General features: G+C 39.1%; 1 protein-coding gene across 1 annotated transcript in view; it reads left to right on the forward strand.

Annotated features, from left to right (window-relative positions):
* LOC106092170 (excitatory amino acid transporter) overlaps positions 1-22,870 on the forward strand; it is a 50,203-nt gene that overhangs the window by 19,328 nt on the left and 8,005 nt on the right. The window contains exons 3-4 of the mRNA XM_059365003.1: positions 9,125-9,304; positions 20,800-21,133. Coding sequence (XP_059220986.1) covers positions 9,142-9,304; positions 20,800-21,133 — 497 coding nt within the window. The 5' untranslated portion in view covers positions 9,125-9,141. The remainder of the gene's footprint in view (positions 1-9,124; positions 9,305-20,799; positions 21,134-22,870) is intronic.

Here is a 22,870-nt window from a genome sequence, read left to right on the forward strand (position 1 = left end):
GGCGAAATTTGGGGCAGTGAGTCGTCTTAGGCGCTTCAACATTCTCCTTCAATTTGGCTCAGATCGGTGCAGATTTTGATATAGCTGCCATATAGACCGATCTCTTAGTTTAAGGATTTGTGCCCATAAAATGCGCATTTACTGCCCGAAATTTGACACAGTGAGGTAGGTTAAGCCCCTCGACATATTTCTGCAATATGGCACAGATCGGTCCAGATTTGAATCGGTCCACATTTGGATAAAGTTGCTATATTGATAGATATTGGATAGCTGCCATATAGACCGAGCTCTCGGTTTTAGGTTTTGGGGCCATAACAGATGCCATTATTGTTCGATTTCGCCGAAACTTTTGACAGTGGTTTGTGTTAGGCTCTTCTACATTTTTCTGCAACTTGACATAAATCAGACCAGATTAGGATTTTTCACTTCTTTAAGTCGTGATTTTTTAGTTCACCACCTACTTTTAGGTGTGGGTTTTAGTTCACCACCTTCTTTAAGGCGTGGGTTTTAGTTCGCCACCTTCTTCCTTAGGGCGTTGGTTTTAATTCACCACCTTCTTTAAGGCGTTGATTTTTGTTCACCACCTTCTCTATGTCGTGGTATTTAGTTCACGATCTTCTTTAAGGCATGGATTTGAGTACACCACCTTCTTTAAGGCGTTTGTTTTATTTCACCACCTTCTTTAATACGTGCGTTTTAGTTCACCACACTCTTTAAGGGGTGGGTTTTATTTCACCACCTCTTTAGTCGTAGTTTTTAGTTAACCACATTCTTTAAGGCCTGGGTTTAAGTTCATTACCTTCTTTAAGGACTGGGTTCTATAGTTCACTACCTTCTTTAAGGCGTTGACTTTTGTTCACCATCTAAGTCTCTAAGTCGTGGTTTTTAGTTCACCACCTTTGAGGCATGTATTTGAGTATACCACCTTCTTTAAGGTGTAGTTTTTAATTCACCACCTTCTTTAAGGCATTGGTATTAATTCACCACCTTCTTTAAGGCGTTGACTTTTCCAAGTCGTGGTTTTTAGTTCACCACCTTCTTTAAGGCATGGATTTGAGTACAACACCTTCTTTATGGCGTGGTTTTTAATTCACCACCTTCTTTAAGACGTGGTTTGTAATTCAACACCTCCTTTAAGGCGTGGTTTTTAATTCACCACCTTCTTTAAGTCGTTATTTTTAATTCATCACCTTCTTTAATGCGTCGGTTTTATTTCACTACCCTCTTTAAGGAGTGGGTTTTATTTCAACACCTTTTCTAAGTCGTGGTTTTAAGTTCACCACCTTCTTTAAGGCATTGATTTGAGTATACCACCTTCTTTAAGGCGTGGTTTTTAATTCACCACCTTCTTTGAGGCGTGGTTATTAATTCACCACCTTCTTTAATGCGTCGGTTTTACTTCACCACCCTCTTTAAGGAGTGGGTTTTATTTCACCACGTTTTTAAGTCGTGGTTTTTAGTTCACCACCTTCTTTAAGGCCTGGGTTTTAGTTCACCACTTCATTTAAAGCGTGGGTTTTATTTCACCACCCTTTTAAATCGTGGTTTTTAGTTCACCACCTTCTTTATGGCGAGGGTTTTTGTTGACCACTTTCTTTAAATCGTGGTTTTTAGTTCACCATCCTCTTCAAGGTCTGGGTATAAGTACACCACATTCTATAAGTCGTGGGTTTTATTTCACCACCCTTTTAAATCGTAGTTTTTAGTTCACCACTTTCTTTAAGGCGAGGGTTTTTGTTCACCACCTTCTTTAAATCGTGGATTTAAGTTTACCATCTTCGTCAAGGCAAGGATTTTAGTTCACCACCTTTTTTAAAGCCAAATTTCTAGGGTATATACTTGAAATTCGAAATGTTTCATGAGCACTTTTCACTTTTTTAGCGTTTGTTACAAAGTGTGTTTAAATATGTACGTATGTACGGAACTACTTTCAAATTATTCCCTACGGTCTTGTTACTTTACTTCATTTCTCTACAAATGATATTAAGGAGATAACCCAAGGAACACAATTTCTTTTATCAACAAGCTTTGACTAAGAAGGTCAATGACCACAATAACTAATGTAGAAAACATGACTAAGGACATTCATCATTAGCGAGTCATTAGCAATTCGATTTACATTAAAATTTGTTCGAACTCCTTTTCTCAGTCCCTTGGTATGGATTAATTTACGCACTTATTGCTGGTTTATTAAGTGCTACAATAAAATCGATAATTAATATCATATTCAATTGTTGATGTTCTAGGAAAATAAGACTACTGGCCTCACATGTAGTCCATGTGCCACATGTAGTTAATGTTAAGTATACGATGATCGGGTGAAGTATTTTCTCTACGAGAATGAGACGTTTTCGAAAAACTTTTGAGGAAATTAGTTAATATTATATTTGTCTAGCTTAGAACAGACGCTTTTGCTTTGCTTCATCACACGTTCCTTGGAAAATAATAAATTTTTTTGCCATATAATGTGAAGTTTAAGAAAAAATTGGCTCGGTAAATATCTGCATTTTTACAAAACTGAAAAATTCAAACAAAAGATGTTCTGAAAATGTTCAGGAGTGAAATTTCTGAAAATCCTGGGAGTTTGTGCATTTGATGTTTGTTTCATAAAAAATAAAACAAGTAAAAACGTGTGTTAAGTTCGGCCGTACCGAACTTTGGGTACCCACCACCAAGGATAAATTAAAAATCCTGTCTTATAACAACTCAACTACCATATCCATAATAATATGGAAATGGGTCCTGGTATGGATCATATTTCATAAAGGTCTCGAGAACTCTTATACAAGTAACAACAAAGTCGGGCACCAAAGCTTTTTATGGGATCAAGACCCTAGTTTTTAGAAGAGTGGTCTATATAGCAGTTACTAGCCGAACCGGGCCCCCTACACTGTGCCTTCTTTAACTCTCCAATATCTTTTTAGGATTGGGACACTTCGCCTTGAATGTGTATATCGAATTCGTGCCACTGTAGCCTATGTCCGCCTATAACGCTGAACGCCTGCGTTCAAATCCTGGCGATAACATCGGACAAAATTTAAAGCAGAGGTGATTCCCCCCTTATGCTGGCGACATTTGCCATGCATGGTCATGTAAAAATTCTCCTCAAAGAGATGTCGCACTGTGGCACGCCATTCGGACTCGGCTATAAATGTAAGTCCCTTATCATTGAGTTTAAACTTGAATCGAAAAGCTTTCATTGATGTATGAGAAGTGTGCCCGTTCTCGGTTTCTGACCTTTCTTTTGAGCTTTATATTGTCGTGATTGGTCTATGTATCCATTTGATGGGTTTTGGACGGCCCCCGAGGCACCGAACCCATCTTTTGTTTTGACTGTGAGAGTGCAAACAAAATTTCGAACGAATCGCATTACCAATCTACGAGATCTGGTGGTTTTGAAAATTAGGGTAATGAGAAGTACTTTTTGAGGGAGGGATGGCGCTAAGGCATTTCCACTTAAATATGAATATCAAATTCGTGCTGCACTCCCGAATCCATTTAATGTGAGCCCCACATTGCCATGGTCAGTAAATTTGAAATGTATGGAGGGTGTTTTGGGGCGGGGGCGGCCACCGGTACTTTTCCCTGAAAATAGGTTCTTTTCTCCCAAATACCGTTGATTTGAGCTCCATATTGCCATAATCCGAAATGAAGTTCAGTTAAGAGGGCGCTTAAGGGCGTACCCCCAAACATTTGCCTCCAAAATTGGATATCAAGTTCGTTTTTTAGTCCCAAATACCTTTCATTTGAGTACCATATTGTCATAATGGGTCAATCATCCTATTTGACTTATTTTTGGAAAGAAAAGCGCCACCTAGACTAGAATACAAATTTTAATGTCATGTTTGTAGTCTACTCCAAAATACCTTTAATTTGAGTCCCATATAGACATGGTCAGCTAATATGCCCATTGGGGGTACTTGGGGGTGGGGCGACCTCCCATTACTTGGATCTAATTTTTTATGCCATATTTGTAATCTCCTGTCGAATACTCTTCATTTGAGTCCCATATTGACATGAACGTGGAATATATCTGTTTGGAGAAGTTTTTGGGTCGGGGAGGACCGCTGGGTACTTGGACCCAAATTTTAATATGATATTCATTTGTTACCCATATCGTGTCATCGGTCGGCCACTTTTGATTTTGGATGGCGTTGTTGGCGTAAGGGGGAGGGACCGCCCCCATCCTATATCTAAAAATTATAAAGCCTAGGTTGCCTTCCAGGCAAACTTACACAATCTGTGAAAATTTTAAGAAAATCAGTTCAGTCGTTTTTGATTCTACGGAAGAAACAAAAAAACCGAGTCCCATATAGTCATGATGGCTTATATGCCCATTTAAGGCGTTTTTGGGGGGTAGGGTTACCCCCCCTATACTTCGATCTGATTTTGTATGCCAGATTCGTAATCTACTCCCGAATACCTTTCATTTGAAGCCCATATTGACATGAACGCCCAATATGTCTGTTTGGGGAAATTTTGTGCTTCGGGCGGCCCGATAGGTACTTAGACCCACATTTTAATACCATATTCGTATTCTATTCTCCAAAACCTTTCATTTGATACCCATATTGTCCCAATCGGTCCACTTTTGATTTTGGGTGGTGTTTTTGGGTAAAGGGGGAGGGTCCGCCCCCTTTCGAAATCAACTCATTATCATACCTATTTCTCCTTCCTGACCATATTCGCAATATACTCACGAATACTTTTCATTTTTGAGTCCCATATTGTCATGGTCGTCCGAAAAAAACCTATTTTAGATGGTTTTAAGGTTGGGGCGGTCCCCCAGTTACTTGGACCCAATATTTAATATGAAATTCGTACTCTACTCCTGAATGCCTTTCATTTGAGTCCCATATTATCCCGGTCGGTTAACTTTTTTTTTGGGTAGTTCATTTGGGGTAAGGGGGGTGGTCCGCCCCCTTTCGATATCAAAAAATTTTATAACCTATGTTTCCTCCCAGTCCAACCTACACAATCTGTAAAAATTTCAAGGTAATCGGATCAGCCGTTTTTGAGTCCATAAACAAACAAACACAATATAAGATATCTAAATATAGTCCGATCTGAACCATATTTGGGTCGGATGTCGGGAGCCTTTAAGCAACTTACTGTTTCAAATTTCAGCAAAATTGGGTAAAAAAAAAGCTATGGGCTTCAGACCATTTATCCGCATATCGGTCTATATGACAGCTACATCTAAATATAGTCCCATCGGAACCATATTTGGGTAAGATTTCGGAAAGCCTTAAACTATTTACTGTTTTACATTTCAGCGAAATCGGAAAGAAATAAAGCTTTAATGAGCTTTGGACCCTTTATCGGCAGATCGGTTTATATAGCAGCTATATCCAACAATGTCCGATTTGGCCCGTTCAAGTTTCAGCTCAAAATCTCAATTTTTGTAGGCTGTAGCGTGATGACAACAGACGGACGGACAGTCGCACGGACATCGTTAAATCGTTTTAGAATTTTACGACACAGTTGTAGAGAGTCAACTGTACCAAATACGGTCCAAATCAGTATATAACCTCATATAGCTCCTATATAAAGCACGCAAACTTTCGAATGAGTACAGCTAGCCGCTTAAAATTTTGCAAAAATACTTTTTATTAATGTAGGTCGGTTGGGATTGTAAATGGGCCAAATCGGACCATGTTTTGATATAGCTGACATATAAACCGATCTTGGGTCTTGACTTCTTGAGCCTCTAGAGGGCGCAATTCTTATCCGATTCGACTGAAATTTTGCACGTAGTGTTTTGGTATCACTTCCAACAACTGCGATGAGTATGATTTAAATCGGTCCATGTTTTGATATAACTGCCATATAAACCGATATTGGGTCTTGACTTCTTGAGCCTCTAGAGGGCGCAATTCTTATCCGATTGGAATGAAATTTTGCCCGTGGTGTTTTGGTATCACTTCCAACAACTGTGAAAAGTATAATTTAAATCGGTTTATAATCTGGTATAGCTGTCATATAAAGCGATATGGGGTCTTGATTTCTTGAGCCTCTAGAGGGCGCAATTCTCATCCGATTTGGCTGAAATTTTGCATGAGGTGTTTTGTTATGTCTTCCAATAACTGTGCTAAGTATGGCGAAAACCGGTTTATAATCTGGTATAGCTGTCATATAAACCGATCTGGGGCCTTGGTTTCTTGAGCCTCTAGAGGGCGCAATTCTTATCCGATTTGGCTGAAATTTCGCATGAGGTGTTTTGTTATGTCTTCCAATAACTGTGCTAAGTATGACGATAATCGGTATAGAACCTGATATAGCTGCCATATAAACCGATCTGGTATCTTGACTTCTTGAGCCTCTAGAGGGCGCAATTCTCATCCGATTTGGTGAAAATTTTGTACAACGGCTTCTCTCATGACCTTCAACATAAGTGTCTAATATGGTCTGAATCGATCAACCAGCTTGATATAGCTCCCATATAAATCTCTCCCCCGATTTTGCTTTTTGAGCCCCTACAAGGCGCAATTCTTATCCGAATGAAGTGAAATATTACACAGTGACTTCTACAATGTTCAGCATTCATTTATGGTCCGAATCGGACTATAACTTGATATAACTTCAATAGCATAACAGTTCTTATTCATTATTCTTTGTTTGCCTAAAAAGAGATGCCGCGCAAAGAACTCGACATATGCTATCCATGGTGGAGGGTAGCTAGGATTCGGCCCGGCCGAACTTAGCACGCTCTTTATTTTTTCGAATGCAATTTTTTTTTAGAATCCATGGTGGTGAGTTTCCAGGATTCGACCCGGTCGAACTTAGAACGCTTTTATTTGTCTTATCATACATGTTTTGTTTAAAAATTTTTGAAAAAAAATCTTGGTTTTCAATTTATTATAATTTTTAGTTTTTACATTGAATTTTTAATTTTTTTCCATTTTAATGTTTAATTACCACCAATAGATTTTAATATTTATTATCAATAGTTAATACACATGGTAGGCTATTCTCGTGGCAAATTGTTTCATTACTACCTGCCATACTGCCTATAAAAGTTCTATGTATAGCAAAGTAATTATGGTAAGCCCTATAAACGTCAATGAGTGCAAGAGCACTGGAGCTCTTTGTACCTCTCACGCAATTGTGAACAAAGGAGCGCAGAGAGTGAGAGAGGAAGTTTGACAAACAAAACCAGCTGTGTTAAGGCATTCCTTATAAATAGCATGAACAAGAGACTCAGTGGAGACAGATATACTCGAGCATTTGTCAAGCGAACAACATAAGCGGGAAACGGAAACCCAAGCCGGAAAAGCTGGAAAAAATAAAATATATACACACCAGAAAATACAAGGAAGCTTGAAATTCCCTAGTGATAGCATTTTTCCTCAAAAAAAAGAATGAAATAAAAGAAATTTTTAAAGAAATTAAAAGGAAAACAAAGAAATCTAATCAAGTGTCGTGTGGTTTTGACAAAGTTGAACTATTCTGTGGGTACAACGCCCCTTTTTCGAGACAAAAGATATCGAATTGGAAAAAAAGGCGCACATACACATGCACCTACAGCAAGGGACAATTGAACTATACACTAGATTGTGGTGTATGCACTAGTACAAGGACTTGACACAGATTCAAAGTGCAGTTGCAGACAAAGAGAGATTGAACAAGATTTTCATCCAACCACAAATCAAATACAGAAATAAAGGATTACAAAAAAAAAAGAGTCGAGAAAATATATATCAAAAACTATTATATAGAAGAAAAAAAGACTGAACAAACGAATTTATTTGTTTAAATTCTTTATAAAAAACAAAAAAACACTAAATAATCACTGACTAGCAAAGAGGACCAATTGCATATTTCGACAATAGTTTAAAACCTCCAAGAAACAGAAACTTTTCTAATTAACTGCTAGTGGGCATAACTCAAAATCGCTTATTAGCCTTAAAGAAAAGCCCCAACAAAATTCAATTCATTAACCAAGTCTCTTCAATCACCCCAACAACGGAGCCTTCAAATAAATTTCTTAATCAAAAGGACAAAAACAATCCATGTTTTTCACTCAAATATTTGGAAAATAAACGCAAGACCACTCCCCATCGGTAGCAGACGGAGCAGAGGGTGGCAAATCATTAAACAAAAACAACCATTGGACCGGCCCCAACACAGAGAACAGCACCATCAGCACACCCTACGGGACTACGCAAAGATTTTCTAGGCACATAAATGTTCTATAAACCCATATCAATGGAGTACTTAATTAATATATTGAAATTTAATATAAAATATTTAAAAAATCAATAATACAATTAAGCTGAGAATACACAACCAGAGTCCTAAGACAACTCAAGAGCCCAACAAAAATAGCAAATAGTAAAGAAAATCCCCCTGCAGTCAGTCTGTTGCTGAATCAATAGTCAGAGCTTTGCAGTCTAGAGAGAGAGAGAGAGACAGACAGAGAGAGAGGAGTGAGAGAGCAGCAAGAGTGGTGTATGAATTCCCAGTAATCCCCTCAAAAGTAATAAAAAAAAACAATGACTAAAAATAACTGAACAGTGAATTCTGTTTTTGAAAAGCTTAAGGCAAAATCCCCCCAAAGGCCAAGCATAGGCAATAGCAGTGGCAACAGCAACAAAAACAAAAACAAAAGAAATCTATCATCGACCTCATCAATATCAACAACATCCTCAAGTGCAAGCCAGACTAGCAGGTTTCTAAACACAACAACACATTCAAACCACCACCACCACCAACACCACTAACACCACTACCACCCCCAACCGCACCTCAACAACAGTAGCAGCTGTAGCAGCAGCAGCAGCAACTTGTAAAACCTATCTCTCACTCTCCGCTTCGGTTGACCTCTCAGTTCACGTGCACCTGCAAGTGTTGCCCTCTTTGGGGTAGCCAAGTGGTGGCAGCCCTCCCCCAAACCACCATAGAAAAAGCTAATCTTAATACATCTCTTGGCCATCAACTCACATTTACATTGGCACTAGGAGCACAGCATCAATTCTACTAAAGGGGACCGTTATAAGCACTGCACACCCCTTTACTTTACGTTTGGTTTCTTCGTTTGCCTTACTTCCTTTGGTTACGTTCGATTTCCCTTTTAAACGCTTTTGTAGTTCGTGTGAAATGGAAAAATCTGAACATTTTTCAGATTATCTCTTTGCCAAAATGGGTCCACCAAATTCTACCACCGTCAATGGTTCGGAGTTACCACCCAAAACTACCGAACGCTGTGAAGCTCCCCGTGAGCTGAAGGGCATACGCAAATGGCTAAGTGAGAATCTTATGCTGCTCGTAACACTCTCTGGCGTTATGCTGGGTGTCATTTTGGGTAAGTACCGATAATGTCACCTAACTAGTAGATAAGATTATATATTAGGGTGGGTTATCGAAATCTATGACGAGTATCCAAGAAACCATTGAGCTTTCGATTTTAGCGACAAATTGTTTCTCCACTACTTCTTTAACGTCTATGTCCAGATTATACGTATACGTTAATGTTAGTGCGAAGCTTTGAAATCAGGGAAAAATTGTACTTGTGCCCAAACACTATTAAAGGTCCACTAGTTCTAGTCTTTGCTTAACTAAACTAAGGAAGGGATCCTGGCCTTACTATTGCTGAAGGCCTCTTTGATGGATTAGTTCTTCAAAATTGACAACAACTGTTGCATGCAATACATCTATCTAGAAAACCTTGTCTGATTCCAACTTAAGCTACTCGTAGTATAGTCTGAATGGCGGGACCCAAAGCTTCACCACTTTGTGAGAAGTTTTACTATGCTTAAACCCAATCCCCCAAAGGGATATGTGCCTTGGTTTATATTAAACTAACCGAACCGGGCCCGCTCCGCTGTGCCTTCTTTAAATCTCTAATATCTTTTTAGAGTGGGTACACTTCGTCCTGAATGTGTATATCGAATTCGTGCTATTGTAGCCTATAACACTGAACGCGTTCGAATCCTGGCGAGAACATCGTACAGAGCAGTGGTTGGCGACATTTGCGAGGTACAATGCCATGCATGGTCATTTAAAACATTTTCCCCAAAGAGAGGTCACACTGCGGGACGCCGTTTGGATTCGGCTATGAAAAAGGTCCCTTATCATTGATTTTAAACTTGAATTGGAAAGCGTTCACTGATGTGTGAGCAGTATGCCTCTGCTCGGTTCCTGACGTTTTTGAAAATTAGGGTCATGAGAAGTGCTTTTTAAGGGAGGGATGGCACCTCAGACATTTCGACTCAAATATGGATATCAAATTCGTGCGGGACTTCCAAATCGCTTTAATTTGACCCCTATATTGCCAAGGCATGGTAAATATGAGCTGTTTGGAGGGTGTTTTGGGGCTGGGGCGACCTCCGGCACTTTGCACTGAAAATAGATATCAAATTCTTTCTTTATTCCAAACGGAATTGAAGTTCAGTTTAGGGGGTGCTTTACACACTTGGCTCCAAAATTGGATATCAAATTCATTTTCTACTCCCAATTGTCATAAAGGGTCAAAAACCCATTTATTCCCAACGGAAATAAAGTTCAGTTTGGGGGGTGCGTACACCAAAACACTTGGCTCCAAAACTGGATATCAAATTCGTTTTTTACTCCCAAATACCTTTCATTTGAGTCCCATATTGTCATAATGGGTCAAAAACCCCATTTGACGTATCTTTAGGATGAAAAGCCCCACCTAGACTTGAACGCAAATTTTAATGTCAAATTCGTAATCTACTCCTAAATACCTTTCATTGACCTCCCATTACTTGGACCTATTTTCTTATGCCATATTTGTAATCTACTGCCTAATACTTTTCATTTGAGTCCTATATTTATATGAATTTCGAATATATCTGCTTAGAGAAGTTTTGGGATTGAGGGACCCGCTGGGTACTTGGACCCAAATTTTAATACCATGTTCGTTTTCTGGTCTCCAAAACCTTTAATTTGCTACCCTTGTTGTGTCCATCGGACCACTTTCGGATATGGGTGGCGTTTTTGGGGTAAGGGAAAGGGTCCACCTCCACCCGATATCTAAAAATCATATAGCCTATGTTTCCTTCCAGACAAACGTACACAATCAATGAAAATTTTAAGAATATCGGTTCAGCCAAGTATCATATAATCATAATGGGTCTAATGGCGTTTTTGAGGGCTGACCCCCAATACTTCGATCTGATTTTCTTTGCCAGATTCGAAATCTACTCCCGAATACCTTTCATTTGAGCCCCATATTGAAACGAAAGTTCAATATGTTTGTTTGTGGGAGTTTTGGGGTTGAGGCGGCCCGATGGGTACTTAGATTTAAATGTTAATACCATATTCGTATTCTACTCTCCAATACCTTTCATTTGATACCCATATTGGCCTTATCGGTGCACTTTTAATTTTGGGTTTTGTGTTTGGGTAAAGGGGGAGGGTCCGCCCCCTTCCAAAATTAACAAACTAAAAAGCCTATTTCTCGTTCCTGACCATATTCGCAATCTACTCCCGAATACCTTTCATTTGAATCCCATATTGTCATGATCGTCAAATAAACCTATTTAAAAGGATTTTGGGGCTGGGGCGGCCCCCCAGGTACTAGGACCCAATTTTTAATATGAAATTCGTTCTCTACTCTTGAATACCTTTCATTTAAGTCCCATGTTGTCCCGATCGGTCCACTTTTATTTTCGGGTAATACTTTTAAGGTAAGGGGGAGGGTCCGCCCCCCTCCCGATATCAAAAAATTATATAGACTATATTTCCTTCCAGACCAACAATCTGTGAAAATTTCAAGGTAATCGGTTCAGCCATTTTTGAGTCTATACGGAACAAACAAACAAACCGACACACAAACAAACATACAAACAAGCAAACACAAATTGAAGATTAAGGATAGAATATGGTCATAAAATGGGAAGTATTGAGAAAGTTATCGAATCCACTGGCTCTACAGAAGCGTGATTAGACCAATACTTGCTTATGCCTCCATAGTTTGGTGGACTGCTGTGGATAAAAAGTGCAACGTTAGGACCATACAACAAGTTCAAAGAGCATGTAGTCTTAGCTTAGGTGGAGCGTTGAATACCACGCCCACTAGGGCACTGGAGACTATTCTGGATATCCGACCCATAGACATACAGATTAAGTGTGAGGCAGCCCCTGTGGCTTAAGGCGTTAGGTGAATGGATTAAGGATGGAAGTACCACATACCATCGCAATATAATCGCGGTGAGGATAGGAAACCTAGAAGGAAGGGAAGAGGTTTTCGAATTCCTGAGAGGACACTTGAGGTCGAGTATGAGGCACTGCTGCCAGCGGCATAGTCTTGGGCAGACGGAGACCTTATATTGCCGTCTGGAAGATCATGTTACATGGATGGATTGAAACCAGGGGACAGAGTGCGCCTGGGGGTATACATTGAGAACCAAAGAACTGAGATCTCTTTTAGACTGCCTGACCATAATACGGCCTTGCAGGCGGAGGACCGTGCGATCACGGAATGCGTGAGGTGGTGTGGTGTTAAAGCGAGGACATCGAGTGTGAACATATTTATGGACCGTAAAATGGCCATAAGGTTAATAATAACCTGACGGTAAGGTCACGAACAGTCTTGAAGTGTAAGAAGGAGATTAACGACTTCTCTGAGGATGGCACAATCCGCATCGTTTGGATGCCGGGCCTTAACGGATTAAGGGGGAATGAAAGGGCAGTCGCTTTGGCAGTGAAGGTAAGAGAACTTCCTTCGATAAACCCGACTAACCTGAAGCCTTTCGGGTCGACGCAGTCCGATTTAAGAGCATGGACTAGAATTTAAGAGCATGGGCATGTAACGCTGTGGAACAGCGAAACAGTCGGTAGGACGGCGAAAATCCTATGGGGTGATCCAGATCATGAGAGGACGAGGCTATTACTGAAAAGAAGTAAAAAGGAGGTCAGTATAGCTTTTGGTGTCAAAACGGGACACATAGGACTTGGAGTTCACTTACGCAAAATCGGTGCGGCAAGTGATAGCATGTGTAGGGCATGTCAGGAAGATATTTAGACGTTGGACCATTTCCTATGTCATTGATGGGCTTTCGAGGCTCACAAACACCGGTACTTAGGTGGGCACACGATGCAAGGCATTAACCAACTTAGGGAAGTGGTATGGAAAACATTTAAGGATTTTGTAAGCAGCTCGGAATTCCTAACTTTAAAATTTTCTTTTTCGAAGTTAGGTTAGGTAAGAGTGGCAGTCCTTTACAGACTCACTTAGACAATTTTAAGTCCATTGTGATACCACAGTAGCGACAGACCAAGGCTTCTGGCGGGAATCGAACCCACGACCCCTGCACTGGTAATCCAAGCAAGCTACCAACTCGGCTACCGGGGCGGCCGAGGTTACTTTTTAGTTTTTAAAGCAAACAACAAGACTTAGGTGTATGTCTATAGTGGCATGGGACAGCTTTATATTTGCACCCTCTTTTCAACCTAACCTATCAATGTTGGGAAGATGTGAGATTACCAAGGTCATGAATCAAAATGGCTTAAATAAAAAAGTAGACCGCAAGGAGAAAAAAGGAGTTAAATGATAGGCATTTGGGAATAGGAACTAAACCCGATAATCTCATTTTGGGTCAAGTATATGAAGGGTCAATGCATACAAAAAAAAAAACTCCTAAACGAGCTGTCTGTCTGTTGAAATCACGCTACAGTCTTTAAAAATAGAGATATTGAGCTGAAACTTTGCACAGAATCTTTTTTTTGTCCATAAAAAGGTTAAGTTCGAAGATGGGCTACATCGATCGGCCGATTTAGGGTCTTAGACCCATAAAAGCCACATTTATTATCTGATTTTGGTGAAACTTCAGACAGTGAGTTGTGTTAGGCCCCTCGACAACCTTCGTCAATTTAGCTCAGTTCGGTACATATTTGCATATAGCTGCCATATAGATCGATCCTCCGATTTAGGGTCTTAGGCCCCTAAAAGCCACATTTATTATACGATTTCACTGAAATTTGGGACAGTGAGTTGTCTTAGGCCCGTCGAGATCTTTCTTCAATTTGGTCCTGATCGGTTCAGATTTGGATATAGCTGCCACATAGACCGATTTCTCGGTTTTAGGTTGTGGGGCCATAAAAGACGCATTTATTGTCCGATGACGCTGAAATTATAGACAGTGAGTTATGTTAGACTCTTCGACGTTCTTCTTCAATCTGGCCCACATCGGTCCAGATTTGGATATAGCTGCCATATAGAGCGATCTCTCGATTTAAACTTTTGGGCCCATATAAGGTGCATTTATTGTCTCATGTCACCGAAATTTAGAACAGTGAGTTGTAGTAGGTCCTTCAACATCCCTCTTCAATTTGGCCCAGATTAGTTCAGATTTGGATATAGCTGCCATATAGACCGTTCTCTCGATTTATCGTCTTGGGCTCATAAAGGCCCAAGAGATAGTGAGTTGTGTTAGCCCCTTCGGCATCCTTCTTCAATTTGGCTCAGATTGGTTCAGTTTTCGCCGAAATTTGGGATAGTGAGCTGTGTTAGGCTGTCCAACATCTTTCTGCAGCTCAGATCGGTTCAGATTTTGATATAGCTTGTATATAAACCGATCTTTCGATTAAAAGTCTTGGGCCTATAAAATACGCATTTATGGTCCGATTTCGCCGATATTTGGAACAGTGAGTTGTGTTAGACCCCTCTTCAATTTGACCTAGACCGGTTTAGATTTGGATATAGCTGCCATATAGGCCGATCTCTCGATCTCGTTGCCCCATAAAAGGCGCATTTATTATCCGATTTCGTTAGGCTTTTCGACATCCGTGTCGTATATGGTTCAGATCGATCTATATTTGGTTATATTGGGTTGCCCAAAAAGTAATTGCGGATTTTTCATATAGTCGGCGTTGACAAATTTTTTCACAGCTTGTGACTCTGTAATTGCATTCTTTCTTCTGTCAGTTATCAGCTGTTACTTTTAGCTTGCTTTAGAAAAAAAAAAGTGTAAATAAAGTATAATTAATTAAAGTTCATTCTAAGTTTTATTAAAAATGCATTTACTTTCTTTTAAAAAATCCGCAATTACTTTTTGGGCAACCCAATAGCTACCAAAAAGACCAATATGTTGTTCTACAAAATTTAACAATGACTTATTGGACCACTCAATTTCCGAGCTGAATTTGATCCAAATCGGATCATATTTCGATAGATCTGCTATGGGGGCATAAATCATGCATTTTTCATCTGATTATGACGAAAGGTGGTTTTCATATATACCCGAGGTGGTGGGTATCTAAATTTCGGCCCGGCCAAACTTAACGGCTTGTCTTTATATGCTCGGATGTACAAGTCGTTGTGGGAGTTGATATCATCCATTTTGTCTTATCCCCATTTACTGCCAAAACCACTTTCACTGATTCTCTTTCGATTCTTTCAAAGTTTTGCATGGGCTAGAAGCATGTGTTTTTATACCCCCCACCATAGGATGGGGGTATAATAATTTCGTCATTCCGTTTGTAACACCTCATCCGGCACTGACGAACGTAGCACGCTTTCGCTTGTTTATCCTCTTATCAGCAAGTTAACCACTCAACTGGTCCGTCCGTTCGTATATCTGCCCTTATCCATTGACGGCTTATTTTTCCCAACAAGTTATTCACTTATATGCAAAACATTTTAACCCATACAAAGTATTTTAAGATAAACAATGTTTTAATTTATGTTTAAACAAAAAAAAAAAAAAAAAAAAAAAAATACCCAAGCAATTATTTTATTGGGTTGCCCAAAAAGTAATTGCGGATTTTTTAAAAGAAAGTAAATGCATTTTTAATAAAACTTAGAATGAACTTTAATCAAATACACTTTTTTTACACTTTTTTTCTAAAGCAAGCTAAAAGTAACAGTTGATAACTAATAGAAGAAAGAATGCAATTACAGAGTCACAAGCTGTGAAAAAATTTGTCAACGCCGTCTATATGAAAAATCCGCAATTACTTTTTGGGCAACCCTATTTTGCGCTATAAACAAACAAAATCAATCGTCAACATTTAGGTGGAGGCGACAGGTTTTGTGATTTTTTTTCCGTATTTCGTGACAATGGAGGTAATAAAGTGCTAACAGTCAACAAATAATTTATTTAAGTTTTTGTTGTTCTTTGATATGCATGTGTGGCATGCCACAAATCTGATGAGTTCAGTTGGCACTCAATGGCAATGGGACGGTTTAACGACAAATTCATAAGGCAAAGTATTGATGTGCATTACTGATATGGGGATGTATACACAATATAGTATGGAAAGAGGATGCATTTAAAATTGAACATTGCCAGTGAATGTAGAGAGTTTCAATGTTAGAAATGGCAATGTTTTGAAGGAAATATTGATCATGTATTAGTGTGCCCATATGATTATTTTTTGTGTAGTGTGATTTTAGAGTCACTTTAACCCATTAGCGATATAGGGGTAGAAGAGTACCCAAGAATAGAGCTGTCTTAGAAAAATTCTAGCTTGAGTTGGGAAAGTGGTATCGTAATGAAATTTAGATTGGCGTGAAGAAGACGAATGAAACTTTTTAAGAAAAATTGTTTGCGTCACATAAGGTCATGTTTGGGGGGGAAACTGGCTTGTCGAAAGTTGGCAATTTTTAACATCCACATATTATTTAATTTTTTTATACCCACCACGGAAGGATAGGGGTATATTCATTTTGTCATTCCGTTTGCAACTCATCGAAATATCCATTCCGACCCTATAAAGTACATATATTCTTGATCATCGTAAAAATCTAAGACGATCTAGACATGTCCGTCCGTCCGTCTGTCTGTTGAAATCACGCTGCAGTATTTAAAAATAGAGATATTGAGCTAAAACTTTGCACAGATTGTTTTTTCTCCATAAGCAGGTTAAGTTCGAAGATGGGCTAAACCGGACTATATCTTGATATAGCCCCCATATAGACCGATCCGCCGATTTGGGCTCTTAGGTCCATAAAAGCCACATTTATTATCCGATTTTGCTGAAATTTAGGCCCTTCCTTATTTGGATGTAACTGCCATATAGACCGATCCGACGATTTAGGGTCTAAGGCCCATAAAAGCTGACATATAGACCGATCCGCCGATTTAGGATCTTGGGCCCATAAAAGCCACATTTATTATCCGATTTAGCTGAAATTTAGAACAGTAAGTTGTGTTAAGACCGTCGACATCCTTCTTTAATTTCGCCCAGATTGGTCCAGATTTGTATGTAGTTGCTATATAGACCGATCTCTCAATTTAAGGTCTAGCATCCATAAAAGACGCATTTATTGTCCGATGTCGCCGAAATTTGGCACAGTGAGTTGTGTTAGGCCCTTCGACATACTTCTTCAATTTGTCTCAGATCGGTCCAGTTTTGAATATAGCTGCCATATAGACCGATCTCTTGGTTTAAGGCTTTGGGCCCATAAAGGCGCATTTATCGTCCGATGTCGCCGAAATTTGGGACAGTGAGTTTGGTTAGGCTTTTTGACATTTTTCTGCCGCTTGGCCCAAATCGGTCCAGATTTGGATATAGCTGCCATAAACCGATATCTCAATTTAAAGTCTTGACCTCATAAAAGGCGCGCTTATAATCCGATTTCATTGAAATTTGACACAGTGACATATGTTAGGCCAAAAATTTGGTATACACAATTGAACAATGACTTGTACGTATAAGTATTTGGTCCAAATCGGAACATATTCTTTAGGGCTTCCCGACAACTGAACCAAATATGATTCAGTTTGGACTATATTTAGACATAGCTGCCATATAGACCTATCTCCCGATAGAGGGTCTGAAAACCATAAAAGCTTTATTTATTACTCGATTTCGCTGAAATTTAAAACAGTGAGTTATATCAAGCCTCCTGACATCTGAACCAAATATGGTTCAGATCGGACTATATTAAGATATAGCTGCCATACAGATTGATCTCCCGATAAAGGGTCTGTAGACCATAAAAGCTTCATTTATTACCCGATTTCGCCGAAATTTAAAACAGTGAGTAGTTTAGGGCTTTCAGACAACTGACCCAAATATAGTTTAGATCGGACTGTATTCAGATATAGCTACCATATAGACCGATCTCCCGATAAAGGGTCTGAAGACCATAAAAGCTCTATTTATTACCCGATTTCGCTGAACTTTGAAACAGTGAGTAGCCTAAAACTTCCCTACAACTGACCCAAATATGATTCAGATCGGACTATATTTAGATATAGCTTCCATACAGAGCGATCTGCCGATGAAAGGTCTGAAGCCCATAAAAGCTCTATTTTTTACCCGATTTCGCTGAAATTTGAAATTCAAAATTCGACTGTGACTTATATTTATTAGACCACTCAATGTCCGTGCCGAATTTGGGTGCAAAAGTTATCCAATTTTCACCAGATTGTGGCGAACCACCTTTCGCCATATACACCCGAGGTGGAGGGTATCCAATGTTCGCCCTGGCCGAACTTAATACCTTTTTACTTGTTTGTATTAAAGAAATCTTACATTCACTTAAGAATGGGATTAATTGTTTTTATACCCTCCACCATAGGATGGGGGTTCGCTCATTTCTCATTCCGTTTGTAACTCCTCGAAATATTCTTCTGAGACCCCATAAAGTATATGTACTCTCGATCGTCATGGCATTTTAAGTCGATCTAGCAATGTCCGTCCGTCTGTCTGTCTGTCGAAAGCTCGCTTACTTTCGAAGCAGTAAAGCTATCCGCTTGAAATTTGCTTTGCGAATGCTTCTTGCTGTAGGTCGGCTGGAATTGTAAATGGGCCATATCGGTCCATGTTTTGATATAGCTGCCGTATAAACCGTTCTTGGGTCTTGACTTCTTGAGCCTCTAGAGGGCGCAATTCTTATCCGATTGGAATGAAATTTTGTATGACGTGTTTTGTTATGAAATCCAACAACTGTGCCAAGCACGGTTTAAATCGATCCATAACCTGATATTACTGTCATATAAACCGATCTGGGATCTTGACTTCTTGAGCCTCTAGAGGGCGCAATTCTTGTCCGATTTGGCTGAAATTTTGTACAACGACTTCTCTCATGAACTTCAACATTCGTGTCAATTATGGTCTGAATCATTCTATAGCCTGATACAGCTCCCATATAAACCGATCTCCCTTATTTACTTCTTGAGCCCCTAAAGGTCGCAATTTTTATTCGAACTGACTGAAATCTTACACAAAGACTTCTACTATAGTCACCAACATTCAGTTCAATTGTGGTCCGATTTGGACAATAACTTGATATTATAGCTCCAAAATCATAGCAATTCTTATATTTTATCACGTGTTTGCCTGAGAAGAGATACGCGCAAAGAAATTCACAAATGCGATTCATTTTGGAGGGTATATAAGATTCGGCCCGGCCGAACTTAGCACGCTTTTACTTGTTATGTACTCCCCTTAAGCCATTAGCGTAAAGATGTCCTTTATTTATTTCACATGTTTGTAGCTCATACGCTTTTATACCCTACACCATCACTGTGGTACAGGGTATTATAACTTTGTGCATATATTTGTAACACCCAGAAGGAAGAGAGATGGACCCATTGATAAGTATACCGATCGACTCAGAATCACTTTCTGATTCGATTAAGCTATCTTCGTCTGTCTGCCTGCCCCTCTGTCTATCCATGTTAGTTTGTGTACGAAGTACAGGTCTTAATTTTCCTTCGTTGGTCTAAAAACTTGGTACAGGCAAGTTTTTCGGCCTGAAGACGAAACCTATTAAAATTGGAAAAAATCGGTTCAGATTTTGGATTTGGATAATTTCGTCCGATTTACAGTAATAATGCAATAAAATGGTCATTTGTTAACCGATTTCCAAATTGGGTAAGAGGGACATTCTTTGGACTCTACACATTATTGGTGAATATTATGGAAATCGGTTTAGGTTTATATACAGCTCTCATACATATATCGTCCGATTTTCACCCCTGGAACCACTACAAGCGCATTTATTGACCACCCATCCCAAAAATGCTCTCTCTTTGTATTTAAAGTGTAGGTAAAGGGTATTATACAGTCGGCACCGCCCGATTTTTGCCTTTCTTTACTGATTTTATTAAGGAGTTTAACAGATTTTCGCATGAAAAGATTAACAGAATACCAACCCTTGTCAAATGAATTCCAATTAACTCAAAATAATCAGTAATCTCTATTAATTTTTACCTCCGTTTCCAATGAAAGGAATTTGAAAACAATGCTATTTAATTGCTCCCTACTGTTTTTACTGACACAATTATCCTTGAATACACACACACACACATAAACTCCACAGTACTAGAGAAAGTGGTTGGGATGGCAGATACGGCTGGCTGACTGATAAGTTCAAGTTCATGGTAAACGTGAACATGTGTTGGAACACTTGATACAATCCCAGAGCAAGCACCTGCCACCTTCCTTCAAGTCTAGGAAAGAAGAAACAAAACAAAAACTAACAGAAAAAGAAAAGACACAATCAACTGAAAGAAATAGGTCAGATAAAAATAGAATTCGGAAACATTAGAGTAGGGCAGAGAGTACACACAGAGGTACTCTAAGTACACAAGAATGGCGGCGAGTAGGTGACATGTTCTTCAAATCTATGGCCATAATTTCATAGTTATTTTGCAATAGGTGGCAAAAAAGTGTGGATATTTTATAAATTAATGTGACCATGCACAACTGCAGCACATAAAGTATCTAGAGAAAGTATACAAACGGTGTATTTTCCAACATATCTAACACATAGTGTTTCCATCTAATTCTTAAAATTTCGCTTTAACCCTTAAGGAACTTCAACCACTTCGAGCTGTTCAATTTTAATTTTAAAATATTTATTTCTTATTCTATTTCCAGGTTTCTCACTTCGTCCTTTCCACCTACATGAGGACTCCATTATGCTGATCTCCTATCCGGGCGAGTTATTTATGCGTGTGCTGAAACTGATGATTTTACCTTTGGTCATTTCAAGTCTTATCGCCGGTTCGGCCAGCTTAAATGCCCGCATGAATGGCAAGATAGCCCTAAGGACTTTGGTGTATTTTGCCTCTACCTCGCTGATGAATGCCGCATTGGGTATTGCTTTGGTGCTGCTGATTCATCCAGGTGACCCGGATTTACACAATTCTATAGATCGTTCCACTGATAAGAGGGCTGTGAATCTTTTGGATAGTTTATTGGATTTGGGAAGGTGAGTACTAATAGACATTAACACATCTTTGGCGCAGCGAATAATTATGAGTGTATTATACACTGAAAGAGAGTCAAACAAGTAAAAAGGCATTAAGTTCGGCCGGGCCGAACTTTGGACACCCCCCACCTCGGGTGTATATGTATACCCCCTTTCGCTACAATCTGGTGAAAATTGGATAACCTATGCACCCAAAGTCGGCACAGACATTGAGTGGTTTCATCCGAAATCGGATGAAAAATTAAGTTTTTTTGGGAATTAGACCCTTTATCGGGAGATCGGTCTATATGGCGGTTATATATCTAAATATAGTCCGATCTGAACCATATTTGGGTCCTATGTTGGGAGGTGTGAAACTACCCACTATTTCAAACTTTTTGAATTTGAATTTTGTATTTCAAATTTCAGCGAAATCGGATGAAAAATTAAGTTTTTATGGGAATTAGACCCTTTATCGGGAGATCGGTCTATATCGCAGTTATATCTAAATATAGTCCGATCTGAACCATATTTGGGTCCTATGTTGGGAGGTGTAAAACTACCCACTATTTCAAATTTCAGCGAAAATGGTTAAAAAATAAAGCTTTTATGTGCCTCAGACCCTTTATCGGGAGATCGGTCTATATGGCAGCTATATCTAAATATAGTCCGATCTGTACCATATTTGAGTCGGATGTTGAGAGGCTTAAAACTGCGCATAATTCCAAATTTCCCTTTATACATGGTATCTATAAATAAAAAATTTCCGATCTGAACTATATTTAGACCGGGTATCTGGAGGCTAAAAATAACTCACAGTTTAAAATTTTAGCGAAATCGGTAAAAAATAGCTTTTATGGCCTTCAGACTCTTTGTCGGGAGATCGGCTTATATGGCAGCATTATCTAAATATAGTCCGATCTGAACCGTATTTGGGTCAGATGTCGGGAGGCTTAGAATAGCCCACTGTTTTAAATTTCAGCGAAATCGGATTATAAATAAAGCTTTTATGGGCTTCAGACCCTTTATCGGCAGATCGGTCTATATGGCAGCTATATCTAAATATAGTCCGATCTGAACCATATTTAGGTTCGAAGTTGAGAGGTCTGAAACTACTCACTGTTTCAAATTTCAGCGAAATCGGATAAAAAACAAAGCTTTTATGGCCTTCAGACCCTTTATCGGGAGATCGGACTATATGGCAGCTGTATCTAAATATGGACCGATCTAATCCATATTTAGGTCAGATGTCGGGAGTCTTAAAATAACTCACTGTTGCAAATTTCAGCGAAATCGGATAAAAACTGAAGCTTTTATGACTTTCAGACCCTTTATCGGGAGATCGGTCTATATGGTTACCATATCTAGTTACCATATAGACCGATCTCCATATTTGGGTCCTATGTTAGGAGGCCTAAAACTACTCACTGTTTCAAATTTCAGCGAAATCGGTTAAATATAAAGCTTTTATGGGCTTTCGACCCTTTATCATCATCATCATTTATCCGACCCTTTATTATCAATATCTCTATCATGGACATCGTTTAATCGTCTTAGAAGTTTACGACGATCCGAAATATATATACTTTGTAGGGTCGGAAATTGATATTTCGATATGTTGCAAACGGAATGACTAAATGAATATACCTGCTATCCTACGGTGGTGGGTATAAAAAAATAAATAACTGGCCGAATTATATTCGTTTACTGGCCTAATAGCGTTATATTAGTTTTTATAGCTCATAACTTCGTTCAAGA

This window comes from Stomoxys calcitrans, chromosome 3 (assembly GCF_963082655.1).
Source record: "Stomoxys calcitrans chromosome 3, idStoCalc2.1, whole genome shotgun sequence".
Taxonomy (NCBI): domain Eukaryota; kingdom Metazoa; phylum Arthropoda; class Insecta; order Diptera; family Muscidae; genus Stomoxys; species Stomoxys calcitrans.